This window comes from Alligator mississippiensis, chromosome 4 (assembly GCF_030867095.1).
Source record: "Alligator mississippiensis isolate rAllMis1 chromosome 4, rAllMis1, whole genome shotgun sequence".
NCBI lineage: Eukaryota > Metazoa > Chordata > Crocodylia > Alligatoridae > Alligator > Alligator mississippiensis.
This window is the reverse complement of record NC_081827.1, coordinates 211877185-211903260: the sequence shown is the minus strand read 5'-3', so window position 1 is coordinate 211903260 and position 26076 is coordinate 211877185. Positions and strand designations below refer to the sequence as shown.

The 26076-nt window shown below is 41.8% G+C and overlaps 1 protein-coding gene across 2 annotated transcripts in view; it reads left to right on the top strand.

Annotated features, from left to right (window-relative positions):
* ITGA6 (integrin subunit alpha 6) overlaps window positions 1-25839 on the top strand; it is a 70497-nt gene extending 44658 nt beyond the window's left edge. Inside the window, exons 11-26 of one of the 2 annotated variants that reach the window (XM_014599578.3) lie at window positions 2548-2609; window positions 5510-5667; window positions 6083-6241; window positions 7088-7197; window positions 7875-8064; window positions 8158-8241; window positions 8453-8532; window positions 8708-8785; window positions 8882-8984; window positions 11853-12026; window positions 16650-16748; window positions 17336-17446; window positions 17533-17631; window positions 18725-18850; window positions 21096-21225; window positions 22535-22625. In XM_014599578.3, coding sequence (XP_014455064.2) covers window positions 2548-2609; window positions 5510-5667; window positions 6083-6241; window positions 7088-7197; window positions 7875-8064; window positions 8158-8241; window positions 8453-8532; window positions 8708-8785; window positions 8882-8984; window positions 11853-12026; window positions 16650-16748; window positions 17336-17446; window positions 17533-17631; window positions 18725-18850; window positions 21096-21203 — 1741 coding nt within the window. In that variant the 3' untranslated portion in view covers window positions 21204-21225; window positions 22535-22625. Of the gene's footprint in view, window positions 1-2547; window positions 2610-5509; window positions 5668-6082; window positions 6242-7087; window positions 7198-7874; window positions 8065-8157; window positions 8242-8452; window positions 8533-8707; window positions 8786-8881; window positions 8985-11852; window positions 12027-16649; window positions 16749-17335; window positions 17447-17532; window positions 17632-18724; window positions 18851-21095; window positions 21226-22534 lie in introns of both variants that reach the window. The other variant, XM_014599577.3, reaches the window with a different exon arrangement.
* The last annotated feature ends 237 nt before the right edge of the window (window positions 25840-26076 follow it).

The window sequence follows — 26076 nt, the reverse complement described above, 5'->3', positions numbered from 1 at the left end:
TGGGATGGGACGAGGAATCTGAGGTCTGGTTTGGAAGGGTTCTTTGCTGCTCGTTTGGAGCCCCCTCCCTCTAGGCTGGGGTGATCAATTATTTTGGGCAGAGGGCTGCTTACTGAGTTTTAGCAAGCCATCAAGGGCCACATGACAGGCAACCAGGGGCAGATGAATATTAATTTTCTAAATTTTGGGGGTGCCCCGCAGGCCAGATAGAATGGCCCATGGGCTGCACTTTGCCCACCCCTGCTGTAGGCTGAGACGGGCCCTTGGAGGACTTGGGGTGGGGGGAGGGGAAAGCTGGGGTCCCCCTAAATCATCCCACCTGGGACAGGATTGTGAAAGGTTTAGCAGGATTTGTTGCAGGTGGTTGGTGCTTGCCAGCCCCCTCCCAACCCCTTTGGCCAGGACAGGAACGCATAGCCCCCCTGTGCCTCAGCAGTGATTCCAGCCCCCAACCTTCCCCAGAGAAGGCAGTGCCAGAGGTCTTATTGGAGCAGGCTGGTGTGGGGCCATCTGGCTGGGCTCGGCTAGGGGGCTCCCCAAGGCCCAGTTCTCTACTGTTACCCACAATTCACTAATGCAGGGGTTGTGACTTGTACATGGAAAGGTGCTAGGGGGTACGAGTGGGAGGGCAGGGATGGAGCGCCACCACCCCGTGCTGCCGTCTCCTAGGAGAAGGGCTTGCGGGAAAGGATGGGGGAAGGGCAGCGCTTCCCCTCTGTGGGCTGCACAGGTGCTGCCCGGCCAGCTGATTGCAGGCTGCCATCCACCACCTGCTGCTGCCATGTGCCAGCCCCCGCTGACCGCCACCACCAGAAGGGGTACATTCCTTTAAAAAAGGTCAAAAATCCCTGCACAAACGTATGAGACAGTCTTAATTTTTTTTAGGTTTTTTTTTTTTTTTTTTTTTCATTTCTATGTGCCACCCTCCCCTCTCCTCTCCCACCGGACAGGGAATGAATTGAGTTTGGCCACAGCACTGCTTGCTAGCCCTCTAGTGACAAGTCACAGTTATGCAGGTCAGAGATGGCATTAAGCCTTAACCTGCTAGTGCTCTGAAACTGTCCTAAGTTCATGTTGGCTAAAATGTTTTAAAGGTAACCTGTAATAGCACCCTCACATGGGCTTTTCACTAGAAATATGAAATTGGACTTATCTTCCTATGGAACAGACAGTAAAACAGAAACTAATCTGATTGTACAGAAAGAAACTCCTTGACCAACATAACTTTGGGCAGTGACCCGTTATGCACTAGCTTCTATAAGCTTCTGTATGAGTGCTGACGGTGACTAAAACTAATTAATCATTACACCTGTGCTAACAGAATGCAGAGTAGATGAGAGACTGCTGTGAGAGAGATGGCATTTTCTGTCCTCTCAACACGAATGCAAATGACTATACAAGGTTCATGGCAACAGAGAATTGCTCCCGTTTATTTTTAAACAGGCTCTCTCTATACATTACAGATATCACACAATTAACTAGTTAATTGCATAATTACCTTAAGACCAGCTACATATGCTATCATGACATAAAACTCCAACTGACTGTAACGTTAGACCTCGAAAATGTGTTCTAACTTCATAGATGATAGTTATTGAGCTTTAATTTGCACCCCCCCTCCCCCCTTACCCCCACGTGGGAGCTTTGTCAACTGCAGGGGTGCACCATGACCAGCCAAGGCTGGGAGTCCTGCAACTGAAGGGAATCTCAGCCCCAGCATCTGCCGACTCCAGGTCCTGGCACCCAGTGTCTGCAGCTGTGGGACTCCCTGGGTCCTCATGCTGCTGGGGCCAAAAGTCCCCTCAGTTGCTGGACTCCTGGCTGGGCATAGTACATCTTTGCAGTTGAGAGCCCTGTCAATTGACGGGGCTCCCAGCTGCAGGGGAGAGCCTGATAAACATGTAAACTAAAGTTCAGTAGCAACTAGCTGGGTCCCAGCAGCCAGGGGGTGCAGCTGCCCCAGGGGTGCATGAAACCCTTGGGCCTGTGGGATCACAGCTGCCAGGCTTGGGGGTGCATGGGGTACCCTTGCAGCTGTGAGCCCCTCAACTGAGGGGGCTCCGAGCTGTAGGAGTTCCCCCTGCACTGGCAATAAGGAGCGATGGGATCTAATGCATGATTGTGGATTTGGCATTAGAGTCCATCGCATCTTTACCTGCTTTTGTAGGGGGGGCCGCAGTTAAACAAAATGTTTCTCAGTTTCTCAGTTGCCAGGATCAGTCATTTGTTCTGTCATAATCCCATTAGTTCTCCTGAGGATTCCCACAGTAAAACGAAAAAAAAAAAAAATCCTGTTGTATCCCTTAAAGGAGAAGCACACTGCAAAGCATCCTGTTTTTGAAAAGTACCCTTCTGGTTTAAAATGCATTTTAGAAGAGAAAAAGGCACTTCTTTCTTTTTGTAATGCCCTATTCAGGAAGAAGTGAAATGCCAGTTCTCATATGAAAATTAATATAATTGAAAATTGATTAAACTGTTCAAAAACGTTAAAACTTGTCAACCTGTTGGATCTTGCCTAACTGAAATTAAATTCTTGACTTCTTACAGCCTGAATGTTGAAGCATGTTTTGAATATACTGCTAGCCCCCAAGATTTCAATCCAAAAATAAGTAAGTAGATAAAAATACTTCTAGTCTGCTTATTGTGAGAGTAAGTCTATTTAATGCTATGGAAGAAACAAGCAGCTGTTTGCTGTCAGAAAAAATTAACTGCAGAGGTAGCCATGTAAACTGTAGTAATCTGTGCTTGCTGTTTGTTCTAGATTTGAAGTGTAATTCAATACAGGGCACAGCTGGCTGTCACAGGAGATCTGTAGAGAAGAGCTAACATATGTCTGAATGGCAGGTTTCTGTATAAACACAGTTGTGCTGTGTTACTAAATGGTGTGGCGACCAGCTGGATTTGACTAGTTAAAGAGTCTTTAAAAGCTCTGTAATTATTAGCCAACAGCCACTCCAACAGAATCTGTGAATCAGTTCACACGCCAGTACTTGGTGTCACTTTACAAAATACATAGTTTTTAAAAGCCTATTTCATGGAGTTAAAACAAAAAAACAAACATAGATACGTGTGTGTGTGTGTGTGTGTGTGTGTGTGTGTGTGTGTGTGTGTGTGTACGTGTGTGTACACACACACACACACACACACGCGCGCACAATTACATTGCTTTTAAAAATTAAATCAAAGCCAATTCCAAATGTTTACAAGTGTCTGGGAAACAATGAGCAAAGAGAGAACCCCCAAAAATCCCCCCAAAACAACAAAAAAGCCGTGTGTGTGTGTACACGCACACAAGAAATATACAAGTAAGAGCCTGTAGTATAAGCTTCTACACTTATGGAAGTAGTTTAATGGCTATGGGCACCTAGAGTAATCTTATTCATGTAAGATTGGAATTTTTATTCCATAAGATTAAAGAATGTTTAAAATAGCAGTTTCAGATACCTTCTTTTACTTGTATGTGGCTAAGATGCTGTAGTTTCTTTGTAATGGAAGGGGGGCATGTGTTACGATACATTTGGAGAGGGGAGGGAATCTTAAATGTATGGACTTATAGTTAACATTGAATCTAATCTGCGTGCATCCTCTATGCACAAGTAGCCAAGTTCCCTAAACTGCTGCTTGAGTGCTAAGGCCCTGCTGCTGTAGCTGGGAAGATATTAATGATGCCAGTAAACTTGAACAGGGATTTTTTTGTAAAATCCTTTGACTGATAATGAGAGAGAGTGCTTTTGGATCCAAAACGTTAAAGGAAAGGGAAGGTGGCTGCCAAATACCTTCAAGTCAGCTGGCCCTGACAATCTTCACCCCAGGGTACTCAAGGAGCTGGCAAGCATCATAGCCCAGCCTCTAGCGCGGATCTTTGAAAACTCTTGGTGCTCTGGTGTAGTGCCCAAAGACTGGAAGAAGGCCAATGTGGTGCCTATCTTCAAGAAAGGGAGGAAAGTGGATCCGGCTAACTATAGGCCCATCAGCCTGACTTCTATCCCGGGGAAGATCTTAGAAAAGTTTATTAAAGAGGCCATCCTTAATGGACTGGCTGACGCCAGCATCTTAAGGGATAGCCGGCGCGGGTTTGTTGTGGGTAGGTCTTGCTTGACCAATCTCATTTCCTTCTACGACCAGGTGACTCATCACCTGGACAAGGGAGATGAGATTGATGTCATATAGACTTCAAAAAAGCCTTCGATCTGGTGTCCCATGATCGTCTCTTGGAGAAACTGGCCAATTGTCGCCTTGGGTCCTCCATGATCCACTGGCTGGAAAACTGGCTCCGGGGTCGGACCCAGAGGGTAGTAATTGATGGAAGTCACTCATCGTGGTCTCTGGTGACCAGTGGGGTCCCCCAGGGCTCTGTCCTTGGACCCGTACTGTTCAACATCTTCATTAATGATGTGGACACTGGAGTCAGAAGCGGTCTGGCCAAGTTCGCAGATGACACCAAACTTTGGGGCAAAGCATCCACACCAGAAGACAGGCGGGTGATCCAGGCTGACCTGGACAGGCTCAGCAAGTGGGCGGATGAGAATCTGATGGTGTTCAACACCGATAAATGCAAGGTTCTGCACCTTAGGGGAAAAAAAACCCGCAGCATCCTTATAGGCTTGGCAGTGCTATGTTGGCTAGCACTATGGAAGAAAGAGACTTGGGGGTCATCATTGACCACAAGATGAACATGAGCCTGCAATGCGATGCTGCGGCTAGTAAAGCGACCAAAACGCTGGCTTGCATCCATAGATGCTTCTCAAGCAAATCCCGGGACGTCATTCTCCCCCTGTACTCGGCCTTAGTGAGGCCGCAGCTGGAGTACTGCGTCCAGTTTTGGGCTCCACAATTCAAAAAGGATGTGGAGAAGCTTGAGAGAGTCCAGAGAAGAGCCACGCGCTTGATCAGAGGTCAGGGAAGCAGACCCTACGATGAAAGGCTGAGAGGCCTGGGGCTCTTTAGCCTGGAAAAGTGCAGGCTCAGGGGTGATCTGATGGCCACCTACAAGTTTATCAGGGGTGACCACCAGTATCTGGGGGAACGTTTGTTCACCAGAGCGCCCCAAGGGATGACGAGGTCGAATGGTCACAAACTACTACAAGATCGTTTCAGGCTGGACATAAGGAAGAATTTCTTTACTGTCCGAGCCCCCAAGGTCTGGAACAGCCTGCCACCGGAGGTTGTTCAAGCGCCTTCATTGAACACCTTCAAGATGAAACTGGATGCTTATCTTGCTGGGATCCTATGACCCCAGCTGACTTCCTGCCCTTTGGGCGGGGGGCTGGACTCAATGATCTTCCGAGGTCCCTTCCAGCCCTAATGTCTATGAAATCTATGAAAATGAAAGAAGTATAATCCTGGCTGTTAAAAGGTTGTATTTAATAAGGCTTTGCAAACAAGGGAGTGTAGTCAGTATATTGTAGTACAAGACAATGTATGGCAGGACCATAGTTGAATATATTAGCATTCTTAAGTTATCATACTTTCTATGTGTGAAGTATTTTTCCTTTTATTTTTCATTTAGAACTTAACTATACTTTTGAAGCAGAAAAGGATAGGAGGCGCTTAGGTCTACCTTCCAGAGTACACTTTCCCAATCATCCATCTGATCAGCTTACTGGGAGTATAAAACTACAAGGACAAAATACAAGGGAGTGTGTGAAAACATCTCTTGTACTCCAGGTAAGGTGATGGGCAGAGGATTTTGTCTCACTTTCTGCTACAATTGAACACTTCTTTGTGGAGTGGAGTGGGGTGGGAGGGTGAGGATGTATCATCCTACTGTTTGCATCGTCTCATGGTTACCGAGAAGAGACAGTTGCTGCTATTTTTGCCTTCCCACTTGGTCTTCTTGCGGATCATTACCCGTGAGAGAAGTAATTAGTAAGCCAATGAGAGCACTGGGGTGTGCAGGTCCTTGTTTTAATGCATTTTCTTTTAAAAATGTTCATTTAAGTCAATAAATACTTTGGACTTTCTGTTGTGTTTCTAAAAGGAAAGGCTCTACTCTACTTAGAATATATTGCTTTGTTAAGAAAGCCAGTGTCTTGGGGTTTTTATACTGTGTATTAAATATGACATTTAAAATGTTTAACAGGAAAATATCAAAGATAAACTACGTCCCATTCCTTTGTCAGTTGATGTTAAAATCAGTGGCTCAGACTCTGGCTCACAATCCAGGAGAAGACAAGGAAGAGCACTTCCAGATCTTGTTCCAGTTCTAAATTCAAATGAACCAGAAACAGTGAAGGCAGAAGTAAGTCTTTTATTGCATGTTCTGCTGGAGATCTACTTAAACTTCACAATTGTGTAGGACAGAAAAAGGAGGAGTTGGGTTATTTGCATAACAAATTGGTTCTAGCACATACCTTGACAGTTAATCCCTGAAATAAGAGCTGTGAAGAAATTGGCTGTGACCAAACTGATATGGCAAATCACATAAATTAATTTTGTAATCTCAGCTGCTCTCTTAAGTTGGCTGCTGTTATCAGTCACTTAACTATGCAAAGTATTTTAAAAGTTGCTTATGCACGCTTCCTGGGACAGAAGTGAAGATGACAGAGGTGGCTAACGCACTAGCTTTCTATTCTAGGAGACTTAAGTTGAAATGTAGTACTTGAACATTTAATTGAGTCGCTTTATCCTGATGCACACTAGTCCCACAACACAGAATCGCTCTGCAGTCTAATATTTATTGAGTGTTAGAGTTAGTATAGTGTTAGAAAGCTTGCATCCAAATTTTAGCGAAGCACCACCCTGCAGTACTCTAGCCAGGACTACTTTGACTGTTACATGAACCCAGTGATCTGCAAGATGCTGAGTACTGCATGTAATAGGCCAAGTACTGTCTTGGAAGAAACCCCTTTTCACTGTGAAGGGGTAGGCCCCACATTGCCTCCTTTTGCATTTTCACATGGCAGTTGGCAGCAAAAATTTAAACTACTAACCAAGTGCTAGTGTCCTTTTATCTCTGTAGTCGAACAAGTCCAGGGGTTCTGAAGTGCCTATACATCTGACCTTAATCACAAACATGTCAGCAGCCTGGTTTAATATTGTTTTGTATGTTTGTATGTAACTGATTCTGTTTTTTGTGTGCGTGCAGTTCTTAAAAGAAGGATGTGGAGAAGATAATATATGCAATAGCAATCTAAAACTTCAGTACAGATTCTGCACCAGAGAAGGAAATGAAGACAGATTTTCTTATTTACCAATGTAAGACTTGATTCTTGTATTGGTTATAATTTAAACTGAAGTAGCTGTGGGCAAGGGCTGCAAACATGAGCAAGGTAGTAGAGAATCTATTTTAAAAGAAGAAATTGAAGGGGTAGTTTGCTTAGTAAGACAAAGTCTAACAGGGGAGTACCAAGCAGGGAAAAGAAATGAGCCAAAGGATGGTATTGGCACACAAGCAAGGGTATAATAATGTGGCCATGAATAAAATATAGGCCTGAAATGAAGAGAAGTGTTTTAACCATGAGACCAAGGAGGTTATAGAACAGTTTTCCAATAAAAGTATGATAAGTTTACAAACGCAATTACATGATTATATTGCCTACTATAATAGGAGACTAGACTGACTTGGGAGGTCTTTTTCAGGCTTTTATCCTGTGTTCCTGTGGGCAGGCCTTCAGTGCTTTCTTGGTGCTGTCTAGGCACTGCATTCTAACATGCCCTGATCACCTGCTGTCATGTGTCATTTCCTGGTTTAGCATATGCGGAGCACATGGGTAGGGTGTGTTTGAGAGTGGCATGCAGAGCACTGTGGAAACAGTGTAGACATACCCTGCATCTGCAAAAATGACTGAACATGAACGGATGTTTAGAAAGGATCAGATTTTTGTCTGTTTTTTTTTCTAATGCATGAGACTTAATCAATTTTATTTCTTTAGTGAGAACAGTGTCCCAGTGCTTGTCCTGAAAGATCAGAAAGATATTGCACTAGAAATAACGGTGACAAATAATCCATCAGATGCAAAAAATCCCAAGAAAGATGGTGAAGATGCACATGAAGCTAAACTAATTGCAACTTTTCCAGACAGTTTGACTTACTCTACATTTAGAGAGCTGAGGGCTTATCCGGTAAGTATTCCAGAAAAGCAAGGAAAAGGCTATATATGTATATTTAAATACTTATTTAAATATTTTGACTTGTAATGTCTTTCATTAACTCAGGAAAAACAGTTAACTTGTGGTGCCAATCAAAATGGTTCTCAGGCAGAGTGTGAACTTGGAAATCCTTTCAAAAGAAATTCCAATGTAAGTGGCATTTACCTTTCAAGTAGAGTTGGGCCCACGTTTCAAAATTAAAATTCTGGCCTCAGTCCTGAAGTGGAGGTTTGAGGGAGGGAATTGGTTTGGAGCCCAGCTATTTTATATATTTTAGAGCTTAATGTATTTTTAACTTGACATAAACTTGCTCTAGAAAAATGTATTAAGTGCTTTACTGTACATTTTATTTTTTGTTTAGGTAACCTTTTATCTGGTTTTGAGTACAACTAAAGTTAATGTTGACACAACTGACTTGGACATTACGTTAGAGTTAGAAACGTAAGGCTTTTTTTGTTGTTTTGGGGTTTTTTTGGTTATGTCTTTGCTCATTGTTTCCCAGGCACTTGTAAACATTTGGAATTGGCTTTGATTTGGTTTTTAAAAGCAATGTAATTGTAATTTGAAAACTGTTAAGATTTTAAAATAAACAGTGTTGTTTCCTTTTACATTGTAGAACAAGTAATCAAGTTAATTTGGTTCCAATTACTGCTACTGCTAAAGTGGTTATTCAGTTGCTTTTGTCAGTTACTGGGTAAGTGTTTATAGTTAATGAAACAAATTAATATGAGAGAACTGTTTGATTTATAACCCTCACTAAAATGTGGGTTTTTGTTTGTTAATTGAACAGAGTTGCGAAGCCTTCCCAGGTATACTTTGGAGGTAACATCATTGGTGAGAGTGCTATGAAATCTGAGGATGATATTGGAAATCTAATAGAATATGAATTCAGAGTGAGTTGATCTTGATTATTAAGATGTCATGACTGTTCATCAGATAAGCAATCTACTGTGTTTCATACAGGTGAATATGTAAAATCTAGCTTATTTGAGGCTGGCTGTCCTTGGAACAGGATCTCTACCTTTTTGGTTCAGAAATCCACAGCCTGATCAGTGCACAAAGAATGGGGCTTCTTTTAGCCTTGAAAATATTAGGATTGCATTTCCCAAAAGTGGTTTCCATTTGTTTGTGGGCAATGTTGAGTGCAGTCCCCTGCACATACTGTTTTCTACCAAAAATATCCAAGTGACAAAGTTTATATAAACCCTACTGATGACATACTCAGGTGCTTAGTACTCAAAGTGTTTGTGTAGGAACTTATGTACACAAAGTGGAGCACGCAGCGACAGGACCTGTGTTGAAGCCACTTTCAACACATGGTCCTTAGGAGCTCACACTGGTTTTGTGCTTTTTAATTACTAAAGCATGGACTTCACATCCATGTTTTTCAAACAGTGAACACTTTGCAAACACCAGAACACTCAGCAATGTAAACATTTGCTCCTGTATTTTCATCCATTCAAACAGGCTTCTGTTCCACATTTGCTCAGTACAGCACCTTTCCTTTCCATTCAGAGCTGGCTGTTCTTCCACTAGAATTCCCCCTTGCCTTTCAAATGTCTGCCCTGACAGGTAGTAGCATATGGGCCATGTTACACATTCTCATTTTGAGCTGCTCAGATGTTAGCTGGTTAGTGCTAGTTTGAGTTTGGAGCAGTCCCACCTTAAGGATAAAAACCTTCTCAGACTGTCCCTCACCTGCACAGCTGTGACTTGCCACTAGAAGACTGGCAAGCAGGGGCCTAACTAGGAGCTACAGAGAGGCAAGTTATCACTACAGGGTTGGTGAGTCAGGACAGGCTTTTATCCCTACTCGGGGGGGGGGGGGGGGGGGGGAGAAGCAGCGGCGGAGTGAGAGATGGGTTGCCTGGGGGTGAGAACATGAAGCTGGGAGGTGGAGCATTAATGGGATGGGGGTGGGTAATGAAAAGGGAGGTGGAGAGGAAATGGGTGTAGGGGAAGGGTGGTGAAATGAAGGAAGATTGCCACTGAAGGAAAAATAAAAAGAATCATAAAAAAATAAAAAGAAATAGAGGAAGCAAATTAAAGAGGGTCTCATATTTTACTAAATTGGGATTGGGGTGTTGGGGGTGCTGATCATCCTTCCTGGGGTGGCTGAGGAGGTGGGAGCAATGAGAGAAGGTACTTATGGGGGAACTACTGCCCCTGCCCTGGGAAGGAAGCCCCAGTTCATGGGAACTTGATCTGGCCCCCTACCTTGTTCCTCCCACCCTCACTCCCCCACTGTGCTTAGATCCCCCACTCCTGGACCAGTCCACGCCCTGCAACTGGGCATGCGTTCTGCAGGCTGTTTGCATGGGTTTGCACCCCTCATTGTGGGAAGGTCGTATGCTTAGGAATGGGAGAGGGAGTTGACTTGGTGCCAGGAGTGCCACCTGGGCAGTAGAGTTCAGGAGGTGGAAAGATTGTCCACACAGACTAGGAGGATGGGGGAGGAGATGCTGCATTCTGGGATGCTGGAGGACTGCAACTTGGACAGCTCACACATTAATGGAACAAGAACTGGGTAACACAGAACAGAGAGAAACCTGCCTGGGAGTGGTGCAACTTTAAGCTGCCTAAAGTGTGCTTAAAACTTGTTTCAGGTGTTAATGTGTGGACAATCCAGTGGTTAAGAGCTCCTGGAGCTGCCTAAAATTAATGTGTAACAAGACCCAAAATCAAAGCTGGAACCTTGTCCTCCTTTCTCTGCACAAACGTGGAAGCTCTCAATTTGTGCATTCTTGGTTTATGTTGGAGGGTTTTGAAAAAGGTTTAAGGGGAAGGGAATGGGTTGAAAAACACCTTTATCATTATTCGTCCCATCTTGGACTACGAGATACATACTTTCTTCTCCAGCTTTGTTTACATACACCTAACATAGCAATGTGAAGGCACTGGCAGTACTTAAGTGTACTTTTGTTTCTGATTCAGTGACAAGGCCATGGCCATTAGGCCATTCTCTTCTGACTTTAAAAGAACAGGAAAATAGAATTTAGGGGGATTATCAAACTGGTACAGCATTGGCTTTCAGTTCTTCTTTTCTGGTGACTGCACTTCTTAACTACAAGATATGAATTTTTGTAGGGCTTCCAATCCCATTCACTGCTGCGACTCCTCATTTAGAAACTGCTGTAGTAGGGCAAGAAGGCCAGAGTTGTCATTCTGTGCTGTCAGATTTCCCCTTGCCGTTGCAGTCCCTCTGTTTCTATATAACTGAATACATTTTTGTTACTGCTAAAAACATCCTCGCTCCTGTTGCTCTTCTGGCAGATGATAGATTTGCAGATAACATTGGCTGAGGGAGCAGATATTCCAGTTGTTGCTGAACTTTGTAGTTTACATTTCTAACTTTTAACATTTGGTTGCATCCTCTTGGCCTATGCTTATATAAACCCAATTGCCTACATGTTCTATTCAGATCCTCACAGGCTTTTAGTAAACCTTACAGTTGCTTTAGTTTTACTTTTACTTATAAGATCTAAAGTAAAAAATTGAATCTTTCCTGTTTTTATGTATAAATTGTACAGCATCATCTAGAACACTTATAGTGGGATCACACTTCCTATAATTTAGGAGAATTGTTATCTTGTATTTTGAATCCATAATTGTTTGGAAAAATCACAAATATATAGTACTTCAGAATATGTGCTTTTTCCATGATTTTGGCATTAATATTAAAAAACCTCTTGGTACACAGTTTTTAGTGTGCATTTGTAACTGTAAATTCTAACTTTTTATGGGTTTTGTTTTCCTAACAGATAACTAACTTGGGTAGACCACTTAAAACATTTGGTACAGCTTCATTGGACATCCAGTGGCCTAAAGAAATCGATAATGGCAAATGGCTGCTGTATTTGATGAAAGTAGAATCCAAAGAATTGGGAATAATCCCTTGTGAACCTCGGAATGAAATAAACTATTTGCAACTCAGAGTAAGTGCATTTTCACCTATTAAAAGCAAGTTAATCTATTGCTGAAGAACCATGGAGAATGCAATAGTGGGATGTTGGACCATGTGTAAAAGTGCGCCAACATGTCCTGATTAGAATGCATCGGAGCAAACTCGATTAATTGAATCTGCTGGAGTCTTCTAATCAGAACTTTCCAGCATGCTGCAGCATCTTGTGTATTTGGTGTCCCTGCATTTCAAAATGGTGGTGGGGGAGCTTTAGTTAACCTCCCACCCACTGACATTTTGAAATGCAGGATGCTGAATACATTTGATACTGCAGGCGTTTCAATTGGAGTAGCTCCCAAGAGCCGCTGTAATTAAAATGCACTTTGTCTCCCTGTCTCTCCTTCCCCTCCCCCCCCCTCCCCCCTGCATGCATATAGGTGCCTTTGGTGCTTATTTTGGAAACGTTCTGTATTGCTAATAGCTTAGAAAGTGTATCAGAATCCCACAGTACAAGATCTCTCTGTTGTTCTGGCTCCTTCATTTTGTATTTACAACAAAACATTTTATTTTTTTATTTTAAGAATGCAGTTCTTTTCTTATGGGGAAAATTTTGTTCCAAAAGGATAAAGGAGAACAGGACAACTATTATTAATATGTGTTTAAACATTTTAGTTTTAAAGCCTGTCTCATTACTTTTGGTCCCTTTTCCTTGTTTCTTGGGGAAAACCTTTTGGCATTTGCCAGTATCCACTTAAAAATCTTTCTTGCCCTTAGTTTTTCAGCATAAGGGCCCAAGCCTTTTAGCCATTTGTCGAGAGTAGCCCTTTGAAGCAAATGTAGCATTGGGATCCAAATTAGTCCTTATAAGACTAGGTTTCTACTTAGCTAGATGACTACAAAGTGCTGCTTAGGAGACAGCTGATATAATGAGGAAAGCATACTCTGCCACATGCTTTTCATCTTTTCCGAAACCAAGCTCCAACTAAAACTGTCCACCGGCTTTTCAAACTTGACTAACTGTTGTGGCCAAGCTGTAGGCAAAGCCAGTGAAAGGAGCCAGTAGCAACCTTAGTAAGAGCCACTTCCCTTTCAACTACAATACTGTGTTCATCAGTGGCTGAGAAGGGTCTAGTTTGTGTTCATTTTTTCCTTCAGAGTGCATAGGAGAGAAATTGGTGTGAGAGGATGAATGGTTTCAATTATGCACGGTAGTACTCATGTTCTGAATGGCTAGACATGCGTATTGACCTCACTAGATGCTGTCTAAGTATAAATTAGAAAAAAGCCAAAGATTTGCTTTCATTTCATCTGTTTTGAGTTAAGTAGATTTCAAACATACAGGTGATTTTTTTTTTTTTTTTTTTTTTTTTTTTTTTTTTTTAAGGTGCTTGGAATTTAATTAACCGGGAAGTGTTTTTCCTTTTTTATGTCTAGACTTTACTTAACCCACGGCTGACTTTAAAAAACTTTACAGATTATGATGGGGGATGATAAATCTAGCTCCTGCTGTGATGTTAGCATATTCAGTGTCAGTGGGTATTACCTAAAGAGCAAGGGGTTGATGGTAATAAATGTCACTGAATCCTGCAAGCCCTTTGCATACAATTGCTGTTGGAGGATGTGGGAGTTTTTTGTATGCAAGAGATTGCAAGAACTAGCCTATATCTTATCTTCCCAAAGAGTATGGATGCAAAGCACAGCCAGAAGAACCTTTTTTTTTAAGCTAAGGGCCCAAACAGAAGAGCAGCTTCCCATTGCAACTCAAGAGTGCTTTGCAGGAAGCGATATGAGTTGCAACAATTCCCCTGACCAACCAGAAATTTGCTATTCCATCTGGAGTTGGGAATTCCAGCTGCTTGCTGCTAGCCTGCAACCTGGTCTCCAAAGCAGCTTGGCTCCCCTTTCCAGCCTGTTACTGTTTTCAGAATGGGAGGAAGGAAAGGGAGCAGAGGCAGCATGTTCTTGCGGTTCCCTGGCTGGTGTTGAAGGTTGGGCGGGTGGATTAGAGTTCTAATCCGCACAGCCCACCCTCCAGCACCAGCTGAATAAACCTCAGACCAAAGTCCCTCTGCTCCCTTTCCCCCCTCCCATTTTGAAAACAGTGACAGACTGGGAGCTCCACAGACACAAGTTACAGAATATGCTCTGCTTTGGAACGTGTTCATTTGAACCTTCACACAATGAGGGTTCAGATTTTTGTGGGTTTGGGCCCTTTTAAAGTGGTGTGCATCTGTGTGCTTCTATTTGGTTGCGTCTGTAGACCACTTTGTGGAGCCAGATCAGGCAAAAATTGTAACTTCTGTCTGTGTGCTGTTTGTCTCTAAGGTTCTTCCCCATCTGCATACATTGGGATGTATAGTATTTCGTTGCACGTTACTGTTCTTCTAAAGCATGTGAGCCCTCATTTGTATCCTCACAATCTCACTGATTTCAGTGGGCTTTCATGTGTGTGTTTTTTATATAAAATAAAAATATTTGGCATAACTGAGATTAAGCCAGTAAACTGGGGGGAGGGGGCGAGCACGGCATCAACCCCAAGTGTTGACTTGGAGGAGGCACTAATATGGCCCTATCCCACCAGGCGTCTTTGCCATGGCAGGTGCAGCTCTGCACTACATGGCCATAGAAGCCAGGCAGGGGCAGACCACACACCCTCAGTGCATCTTGGGGGCAGGTGGTGAAATGGCACCATTTCTGCCACCATCCTTCTTCCCTCCATTATCCCCCTAATGCTCTGCTATAAGAGGTACACCCCTGTGTCCTAGGGTGGGGGGAAAGAGAATGGGGTGCCAAGAGGAGCCCCCAGTGAGCCTGCACCACTCCCTATGTCTCAGCTGCAGCAGCTGCTACCTAACGAGAGTCCTGTCAGGTAAGACTCCACTTCCCCCACCCCCTTGTTCTCCAGTCATCAGATAATGCCCTGTCCTGGTCTCTGGCATTGAAAGAGATCTTAGACTTCATAGATGTTAGAGCTGGAAGGGACCTCGGGAGATCAAGCCCAGCCCCCTGCCTGAAGGGCAGGAAGTCAGCTAGGGTCAAAGGATCCCAGCAAGATAAGCGTCCAAACGCTTCTTAAAGGAGTCCAGAGTAGGTGCTTGCACAACCTCTAGAGGAAGCCTATTCTAGGCCTCGGGGGTTTGGACAGTAAAGACGTTTTTCCTTATGTCCAACCTAAAACAGTCTTGGAGGAGTTTGTGACCATTGGACCCTGTCATCCCTTGGGGCGCTCTGGTGAACAGACATTCCCACAAATCCTGATGTACTTATAGGCTGTCACCAGGTCACCCCTGAGCCTGTGCTCTTCCAGGCTGAAGAGTCCCATGGCTGTCTCTCTTCGTAAGGCCTATTCTCTGATCATGCGCGTGGCTCTCGTCTGGACTCTGAAGCTTCTCCACATCCTTGAATTGTGGAGCCCAGAACTGGATGCAGTACTCCAGCTGCGGCCTCACCAAGGCCAAGTGCAGCAGGAGGATGACATCCTGAGATTTACTTGAGAAGCATCTATGGATGCAAGCCAGAGTTTGGTTTGCATTACCAGCTGCAACATCACATTGGTGGCTCATCTTCATTTTGTGGTCAGTCATGACTCCCAAGTCTCTTTCAGCCATGGTGTTAGCAAGTGTAGCACTGCCAAGCCTATAAATGTGCTGTGTGTTATCTGCATGGGATTTTTTTTCTTTTAAAACACACAGCAGTTATTTGTTACACAATATTCAGTACAAGCGTTTCTGCTGAACAACAGTATGAACTCTTCAGGATTTAAGTGCATGCAGTTTTCCCACTGAAACTGAATGTGTAAGGATTGGAACGCGTGAACACACGCACCCCTCCTGTAGCCTGCCTCATCAGCGCTCATAATGATCAGTTAGTGCTGTATTTAGCAGTTTATTGAACAAGTTCAGCAAACAGATTTAACAGGCTTATCTCTACTGATGCTTGCTAGTAATCAAATTAAAAAAAAAAAAGCTAAGTGGTGCTGTTAATAGCCCATACTCTGAATGCCTTAAAAATGAAATGGTCAGGTAAAACACTTGCCTCTTCAGGCTACAGAAGGTACGTTACTGATTAAATACCAGTAACTGCTGTGGTACCAACAGTCCTTGCTAGTAGCATAGGAAGTGGATGGAAAAGCTGCCCATGATACAGGTGCTTAATGAATCACGGTAGTCAGGTGACACAAACGTGTCTGTCTCTGTCTGTCGTGATGAGATGACCAGCACTAGGCTCTAGTGTCACTGCTGTACTTTCCCTTCCCTGTTAATTTTACTGAATCAGGTTTAAGATACTAGTTTAATGGAAAAAAGGTTTATGTTAGAGGAAAATTATTTTAAAACTTGTTTGTATTATTCTTACGCTTGCCTTTAGAAATTGTTTACTTGCTGTAGTACCATGATGAAGTCCAAAGAAATCCTGCTTTATTTTACTGGATTTGTATTTACAATATGAAAACAATGAAACAATATTATGGGAAATTACGGTAGCCGCTAAATGAGCTACACTTTTTTTAGATGGATCTGTTTAAGAGGCCAAAATTGTTGCTCTTCTGTATTTGGAATCTAATCTGGATCTTTAAGTATTGGGTATTTAAATAGTCTGTTGTGTTCCGATTAGTCCAATTAAGTTTATTTACTCTATATATTTCTCTTTGTTTGTAAAGGACTCCCATAACTCAAGGAGAAAACGTGAGATTGCAGAGAAGCAGATTAATGATGGCAAGAAGTTTTCTTTGTTTTCAGAAAGAAAATACAAAACTCTGGTAAGCATTTCCCTATCACAATATCAGTTATGCTTTAGTCCCCATCCCCACTTTTGCCCCTCCAGTTTCCTTTCTTGGTTTAGCTGGGTGAAAGAAGGTGTGTATACAACACTTTTTTTGTTTTGTTTTTATTGCTTTGTTTCTGATGGTCCATGGTTTAACTATTTATTTTTTCCCAGTGTTCTTTTAAAGTTATGATTAGTTTGTTGGATTCGTTTCTAAACAACCACAGAAGACCACTTTTATGTAGGCAATTTAGCATTTAGAATTTGACTTTAAAGGGCAGCAAAATAACAAACAAGACCAAAAGTAAAGAATTTGTGCGCAAAATGATGCATACATTTTCAACAATATTAGAACAGAGCCTAGCATCCTGAGCTAGGTCTCCCCGAAATTGGTGAGTGTTTGCTGTTGATTATAGTGGGAACAGATTTGAGTCTTCTAAAGGAAGCCCTGTCCTTTACTTTAAGGCGCACACTCGTCTGATCCATTCCTTAAAACAGTTTAAGTCCTGGCCTACAACTTAAATGTTACATTTTCTGTCAAATATGACTTTTGAATTAACATGTTATAAATTTAAATTACAGGACTGTAGGGGGAGTGCACGCTGTGTGAACATAAAGTGTCCATTGCAAGGCTTGGACAGCAAGGCATTGGTCGTATTGCGTTCAAGACTGTGGAATAGTACTTTTCTAGAGGTATGTTCTGTTACTCTCTGTTCTTGAGGCATTTTCATTTTCCCCTCACATGCCTTGTAATGTATGTACACTTTATTTTGAAACAGGAATATTCCAAGCTGAACTACCTCGACATTGTTGTTAGAGCTACAATCAGTATTCCTGCTGCAGCAGAAAATGTTAAGCTCACAAATGAGACAGCTCAGGTGAGTTTTCAAAACTACTTTAACATGGATCCTCCATTTCATCAGTACACATCTAACACATGCTGCAACAGGGAATGTTTTAATTCAAAACATTGAAAATGGTATTGGATCCATGAAACCTCTGTCTTCCTGTGTGAGAGATCCAGTACAGTTGAAGAGCAGATACATACATACTCTTTTCTTACTTTTACCTAGGCTCAGTCAGTAATACTGCCTTTCCAGTTGCAGGCAGGCATGGGGCCTAGCTCTGCAAGAGGCTGACTTGTGTCTTCTGTTGTAAAACCAGTGTTGCTTTTGAGCTGCAAGACACAGAGCAGTCTGCTACAGGGAGAACATGCATATCAGCATTGTTTCCCATTTGTAATATTTCTCCAAACTAAGTCACCTGGTGGAAATGAAACCAGTAGTATATTTGCCAATTGGTAGGAGTGATGAGACTTCAGGCCAATTATTTGGCTTAGATTTTGCTCTTACTCTTTTCTTCCAAATGAGCCGAAATATTCTAGGCTAGGAAGGTTGTTATGTTGTGTTGGTTCCTTGGAGAACCATTTAAGTTTTGGTTCCCATTAATCTACATGATGTTTGAGTGCATAATAACAAGACAATCCCAGTTCTGAATTAAGCAGGCATATTGTTTTACAACACCCTTACTCTACCAAACCCAAACTAATGATTGGAGGCTTGGAATTGTTGTGAACCTTCAGTTCATCCCTTTAGATTTCTTTTTTTTTTTTTTTTTTCCCCTGTGACTTTTTGGTACAGAACTTGTACCACTTGGAAAAAATCATGGTCTCATGGACTGTAGGTCTCACACTTCAGTCGATCAATTTGGAAACTTTACTGACACAATAAAATATCAAGTCTGCCCTGGAGTTCCCAAGTCTGAGTAGAATCAGATTCTTGTCTTTAAAGCTGGGTGTTAAAGACATTAGCAACTGAAGAGGAAAAAACATCTTCAGAACATAGGCTTGTCTGTATGCACAACTTGAAGGTCTGAAGAACTGCTGTGAAAATTAGTTTGGTATTAGAGTTAAGTACTTCTGAAATTTTCTTACTATCCTCTTCACTCCTACAATCTTTCCCTTTCCCTTAGGTACGTGTTACTGTCTTCCCTGCAAAGACTGTAGCACACTATACAGGAGTGCCTTGGTGGATCATTTTAGTAGCTATTCTTGCTGGAATACTGATGCTTGCACTGTTGGTGTTTTTGCTATGGAAGGTGAGTTATTTTAATAATCCACCTATTTTTCAGTTGCATATGAACAAATAAGGTAGCAAATTACTTAAGCATTTTTTTGCCAATTAAGGTGTAAAAAAGAGCAACATAATCATACATCTTTACTGAAAGTGGAATAATCTCATGAATATGTATTTTCTATCATTTTATACACACACACAAAAAATTTCAGGTTCTAAATTCTGCAACACTGTGGGGGGGGCAGGGCTGTGCTTGGGGCAGGCAGCGGAGGTGACACTGGGAGGGGTGACTACGGGGAATTTTGGGATGGCTGTAGCCCACCTTGTAGCCACCCCTCCCTGTGCTGCCACCACCTGTCCCAAGCACAGCCCTGGCCCAACACCCCTGCTGGGAAGAGGCTGGCAGAGCCCCTGGCCTTGTGCCCACAGCAAGCAGTCCATCCTCACCCCACACACAAATCTGGGGGGCACATGGCCCCCATGCTTCCCCTGGGGGTGTGCACAGTGGCAGGTAGCCCCTGCCCCCCACCCTCGACGAGCTGCCTGCGGCTCCATCCAGCTCCTAGGGTCATATTCACTGCCCTGGCTAGGCAGTGCCTGCCCCACTCCCTCCCTCATTGTGGGGGCCTCAATCAGCCCCGCGTCCCCTTATGCCTCTTCCCCTCCCACATGCTTACCTGCAGGATGCTGCTCTCCAAGCTGCTGGGCTACATTCCTGTAAATCGGCTATCGGATCGTTATTGGCTGATTACGGCTGGTTAGTAGTTGGCCATCGTATTGGCCAAGAAAATCTTTATCAATGTACCCCTAGTAAAAATGTATGCATCACAAATTATTAGTACTATTTACACTTGGAACAGTAAGTGTTTCCTGGTAGACAATATGTGGGTGCATTCTTATAGTCTGAGAATATTCTTAAACAGATGCATGGTGGCAAGTAATACCCTAGGAAACCATATTGTCACTTTGCATAGAAAGTGCTGATCTAATGGTTGAATAATAGCTGAAGATAATTGAAGATTGGCTACAAACACTGCATTATCTGAACACCTATTTTCTCCTTCTAGAATCTTAGATTTAAGTTCTGCTCCCAAAATCAAAATATATCCCTTTGGTTTAATTATCCTCACTTCTTTAATTACCTGCTTGCTGCTTCCGTGAGTATCCCAGCTGTAGTTCTGAGAGTTCTTCTGCGGGAGGAAACCAGTGATTGGCTGTAGAGTTGCCATTATTTATTCCAGTCAGAGATTTAAGTGCAAAAGAACAACAGTCTTATTCCTGACTCTAGCTGGAAGCAGTGGGATGCAAGTTAGTTGTTACTATGGAATCAAATTCCTGGATTAGGAATATCACCTCGGACCTTAGTACTATATGGTACACTAATATAGAAGTTGTCCTCAGTCCTCTGAAAATACTCACTTGAAAATAGCTTTTCTAGACAGCAACTGCTTTCTGCTGACCATAAAGCGGGGGGGCTGCTCGTTATCAGTTCCTTTCAGATTGTCCTCCAGATTTTGCCTATTTTCTTCTTTCCGGCAAGTACGTTATCTAAGGAAAAGAACAAATAATTGACAAAGTTTATGAATTATGGTTTAATAACCTACTTGAAGTGCTACTGACAATTATGAGATTTGAGTAAGCGGTATTAGTCCACTGTTGTGTGGTTTGTTTGTTTTTTTAAACATAGAAATGAGACTGAAACAAATCTGGAGAAACCTAGACGTCTCTCCTAATTGGAATTAAGCATGCCTCTGTCATGCAGACAAAAGCATTTTCAGCTGTATATGAAGGGCAGCTCAGTTTTGAAGAAAGCAGATGAATCTCGAGTAATAGTAAAGCATTTTCAATTATTTTACGTGAGCTACTGCAACCCATTTATGCGCTTTAAGGGTGCATTACAAATATTTGTGAAATCCCGTTTTAGAGAATAGCATTTGTTTTAGATAACATTAAAAAAAAAAAAAAAAAAAAAAAAAAGCCACTGCTGGATCTCGGGATATTGTAGCATTCAGCAAATCCTTTCTGACCTACAAATATGTCATAATTTTTGTGTTTCATAGAAGAAAATATTCTGGGACATCTTGAAATACTTTCTACTCTCCCATGTTACATTCTCAGTTGCTGTTTTGCATATGTAAAAGGAATGGAAAGGTGTAATGAAAGGGAGGTGTCTTAATTTTTTTTATATATAAAATAGTACAAAAGGTTGACTCTTTCTTTTTTACACCAATCCAAAAAAGTTGACTAAATACCTTGCTTCTTTGTAGTGTGGTTTCTTCAAGAGAAATAAGAAAGATCATTATGATGCCACATATCACAAGGCTGAGATCCATGCTCAGCCATCTGATAAAGAGAGGCTTACTTCTGATGCATAGTATTGATCTACTTCTGTAATTGGTAATTGATTAATATTTAAAAAAAAATTCTTAGCTGTGGGACATGCTCTGGTTTTGGTGGCTAACTGTGGGAAGCTTGCTGCATATGTTCCATTAACTACTGGATCTCAAAATACCAATATTTGCTTGCTTACTCTATTTATAATGTTAACTTTTTTCAGTGCACGTGAAGAAATGTATGCTCTTAGAAACTGCTTAAAATATATTTTACGTATGGGTTTTAGAATATTCTTATTCTCGATAGTAAAATATTTTTATGAGGCAATACTTTTTATTGGGACATAACTATTTTAAATCTTCAAGCCTTACAGATGTCATAGTGTAGAATTTTAAGATTTAAAATAAAGTTATGTCAACATTTCTCATGTTTGAAGGCAAAACAAGTGGCTTTATTAACCCCTATTGCATGCTAAAGGATTTATGCTGCTCATGATAAAAAGGTGCTTTCTAATACCTGCTTTTAATTGCTGTGGAAACGGATACAATTTTAATATTTTTTGTAATCCTTTGAAGTATGCCAGTTGCATGATTTATGCTTTTAGTAATTCTTACTTAAGATTGGAAGGAATAATTGTATATGGATTGTGTTTCCTAAAATGAGGATATTTTGGGGTCTGATCTGTTAACTTGATGTGCAGTAAAGGGGAGATAATGTTTTTTTTCTAAAATTCTGTGGGTTTAGTTGAGGTCTTAGATCTGAATAGTGATCACATTTCCCTCTACTATTTACCATCTTAAAGGTGAGGGTTTTTTGGTGTTTCACGATGTAAGAGTAATATTACTTACAAACTTGTGTTAAGTGACATGTTCTGCTGAAGAAACCAATGAAAAAGACCTTTATATTCTGCCCATCACTTCATCCACTCACCCAACAACAGTCTTCAAAGTCATTCTCACCATTTACTTCAAGAGAGCTGATCACAGTGTGCAGAGCTAAGTGGCTGTGCAAACTTTGCGACAGCTGGGCTCAAACAGGAAAGTGGTGCATCAAAGCTCTATTTTATCCGGAAAAATTTTGATCACCAAGAGACAAAAACATTTTCAGTTGATTTAATAACAGACCCATGTCTTAATAACTTTGGCCCTGAAATATCCCCCTACTACCCACCCATCCCCCTTCATTCCACCTAGGAGCCCTGCATTTTTTTTACATTTGACTTGGAAACATTTTATTTTTCAGTTCCTTTCTTTGACAGTCCTTTGAGAGATGCCACTTTTATCCTAGCTCAAAGGACAATGTTAGACCTCTGTTTACGATACTTTGATTACAGTTGAATCCCATATTGTCCCTTTATGTCACTCTTCTCCAGTGTGGATTCTTCCAACGCTCCAGGTACGATGACAGCGTCCCCCGCTACCATGCTGTTAGAATTCGGAAAGAAGAGCGTCAGATCAAAGATGGAAAATATAAGGATGATCATGAGAAAAAACAATGGATTACAAAATGGAGTGAAAATGAAAGTTACTCTTAGGGAAAACTTCCTCCCACTAAATATATTTTAGCATCTTCATTAATGAAATACTGATGGCTCGAGACCTACATACAATATGGACCTGTATTTTTGATTGTAGATATTGTTACTTATTCTGAGGATTTTGTTTTGCACAACTAAAATTTTAAGACTGCTTGAACTGATTTATCTGCATTATTTAAAATTTGCCTCTATGACTAACTCACACTTATAAACAGCATATTGAACTGACTCTTCTATGAAGTATGCACATCAGTGTACAATACGGACTTCAGCATACTTGAAGTCAGTGAGTGTGCAAAGAATGTAAGATCAGATGCAAAATATCATCTCCTTCCCCCTCCTTATTGTGTGTAGCCTGTTATATATCCTGTGGTCTTTAAACACTTTTTCAAGTAGAATCTGAAGTCTGCAGCTACAGCAATTGGGGCTTAACCTAAAGTGTAGTCTGAAGTTGAACATACAAATGTCATGTTGCTATAATTTTTCTAATATGGGGGGGGGGGGGCGTGTGTAGATGAAACGGGGGACCTCAATTGAAGCGGTGGGTTCTAAAAAACACCACTTCAATTTAGGGATGATTGAGCCCATGTATCGTGTACACATCTTTGCTGCCTCTCCTACGGGGAGGGGAGGGCAAGCTGCCGGTGGGCAGAGCAGTCCCTGGGCTGCAGAGAGGGGCTAGTGCTTCTCTCTGTGGCAGCCCCCCGCCCCTCCGGGCAGCACCCATCTGCAGGCACCTGGCTTGGGCAGTCCTGGGGGGCACTGCAGCCACAGAGGGAAGCACCAGGCCCCCATGCAGCTGAGGCAGGTAGGCAGGCTCTGAGGGGGAGTGGGGAAAGATTAGGCTTGCCACTTTTCTTGGGCAGAGCCTGCTTTCCCAGGCTGTCTGCAGGGCTTCCTGCAGAGCTGTGGACCTGCACAGAGCCCAGTGCTTCACTCTGTGACTGTAGGGGCCGCAAACTAAAACTCCTTGAAGGAGTTTTAGTTTCCTGCGCCCTGAGTTATTTAAGGAGCATTACGCTGCCGAATTTCCTACAGCAGCTGGAATTAATGCACAATACACCACTGAGGGGTGCAAACACTCACACCATTAAACAAGTGCAAAAGCATTTAGCCTGCTTTAAAGTGTTGTGCACACATGCCTCTCATTTCGTCTACACGTGGCCAGTTGTAAGAACCTTGCTTGCACCAAATTACTAAATACAGGTTTTAAAAAAAAGAGGCTTGAATACTAGATGTGTTTTGTATATATTTTAGTCGTTCTTTTATTTATTGTTGTTTAAAAACCCTTTATCTGACTAACCCATAGGCCAAAGACTACTTAATCAAACCTCCAAATTGCTAGGTTTTTTTTTTAGACTTGGAGCTTTTTAGGGATCTTTTAAAAAGTGGTAAAAGTGCCAATGCTTTAAGTGTAAATTTCAAATCACTGATACATTTTTTTTTAAATGTAAACATTTATTCCACCAGTTTGTGTGGATCTTTTTTCCTTGTATATTTGTTTATGCAGTAGGAATTAGCATGGTCCTGTAAAATAATCAGTGTAATAATTCAGAATACCTAAAGTTTATATGGGTTTTTTTTCTATACAGTTTTTATACTTAATGCAAAAAGTCACAGGTGCTCTTGGAAATAATTTTCCAGCTCTATAAGGATTGCATATTTGGAGAAAGGTGTCTACTACTGCAAATACTATATAGCACTTGAAAGAGAGTAAGCTCCTAACTTTCCTTAGCTGTGGATCTGCACTGATCCACATTGAAACTACTGACTTAAGAATACTGTTACAATAATTCTGTTCAGTATCCTGATTTATAACAACATAAACGATAGCTATTTAAAGAGATTTTTGAGTTTTTTACCTATGTTCTAAAATACTGGTACTATTTAAATAAGAATCAAGATCTAGATCTCAGCTGTTTATTCCTTATGACTAATACTGACTGGTATCAGTGTGCTGACTTTTTTTTCCCCCCTTTTGGGTAGTGATGAGACCTATGCAAAAGTTAAATAACCTTTTTCCAGGGCCAAAGCCTTCTAGCTGTACCTCCTCCTAACAGGCCATTAGCTCTAAGAGAGGGAGTAGGGGTGACTGTAAGCTATAGGGGTGACTGTAAGCTAGATGTGATCACTAACTGTTGTGTGGTGTGTTTGATATCTTCAGACAGTTCTATAGCCCTTACTCGTAAGAAGTGTTATTTTTAGAAACTGCATTTATTTGTAGATTGAGAAGTCCTAAATGTACAACTTTCCTCTTTAGCCCTCTCTTAAATCTTTTTCAAATTACCATATTTCCTTGCATACCACATTTCCCCAGATAAAATATGCACCTTGTTTTGGGAAGGCAGAGTGAAGAAAACAACTCTTCCAAAGTAACAGCTGAATTGAGGTTGTATGGACCAGGGACAGTCTGTTCTTCAACACCACTCACTCTCACCTTGCAAGCTTGACAGTTCAAGTTTTAACCCTGTCACAGCTGCTAATGGGGTTTGCAAGGAAAGAGTGAATGACCTGTGAAGCAGACTTGGCCGCTCTTCCACATGGCTGGGAAGAAAAGGCAGCACAGCCCATGGCATTCGTTGTAGCATCTCCATTGCAGCAGGGAAATCCAGCTTCTTTACTTAAAACATATATCTCAGTTGGGGATGGCTAAGTTTTTTGGGAGGAGGGATGCTATACAAGTAAGACGGACATATTTTTGTGGCCCTGATCCTGCAAACACTCATGTGTTAACATTTTGGAACCGGGACCTTTTAAATCCATATCCCTAAAATGAGGGCTGTGACAATTTTTAAATCCCTGTTCCTTTGCTGACTGGGCCATACACCTAAGCAACTGGATTTGTATCCAAAAATGTCAGTTTCTCAACAGTTGATTCTGTTTCTAGTCCTTCCAGTTATGAAGGGGATAGGGTTGTGAATGTGATATTCTCATACTAGAGCAAAACAAACATGAATGTTGTGACTGTTTAATGTAAGGCTGTCAAAAACATCTCAAGTCATGTCACTGGTTTACTTCCATCTTGTAAACACATTTTTATATGAACTAAAAATGCTAAATCATTCCATAATTGGATGTTACCTGTGGATATTTGTATACAAGTGTGAACATTTTTTAAATAAATGTTTATTGCCTTGGTAGTACTGATATATTTCTTACAGTATAATTACACTTAAATAATGATTAGCAGCCAAGCTTCTATAGCTTTCAGTTCTCACTAGTATCTCTTATAACATTAAGCTAGCCCACTCTTAAGATACATTTTGTTCCGACCCACGCCAGCCACTGGAAAGTAGGCATTTCAGATCACAGAACTACAAGTGGCCTCCTTGGCCAGTAACTCCAGTCCCCTATGTTTGTAGGTAGCCATTTACCCA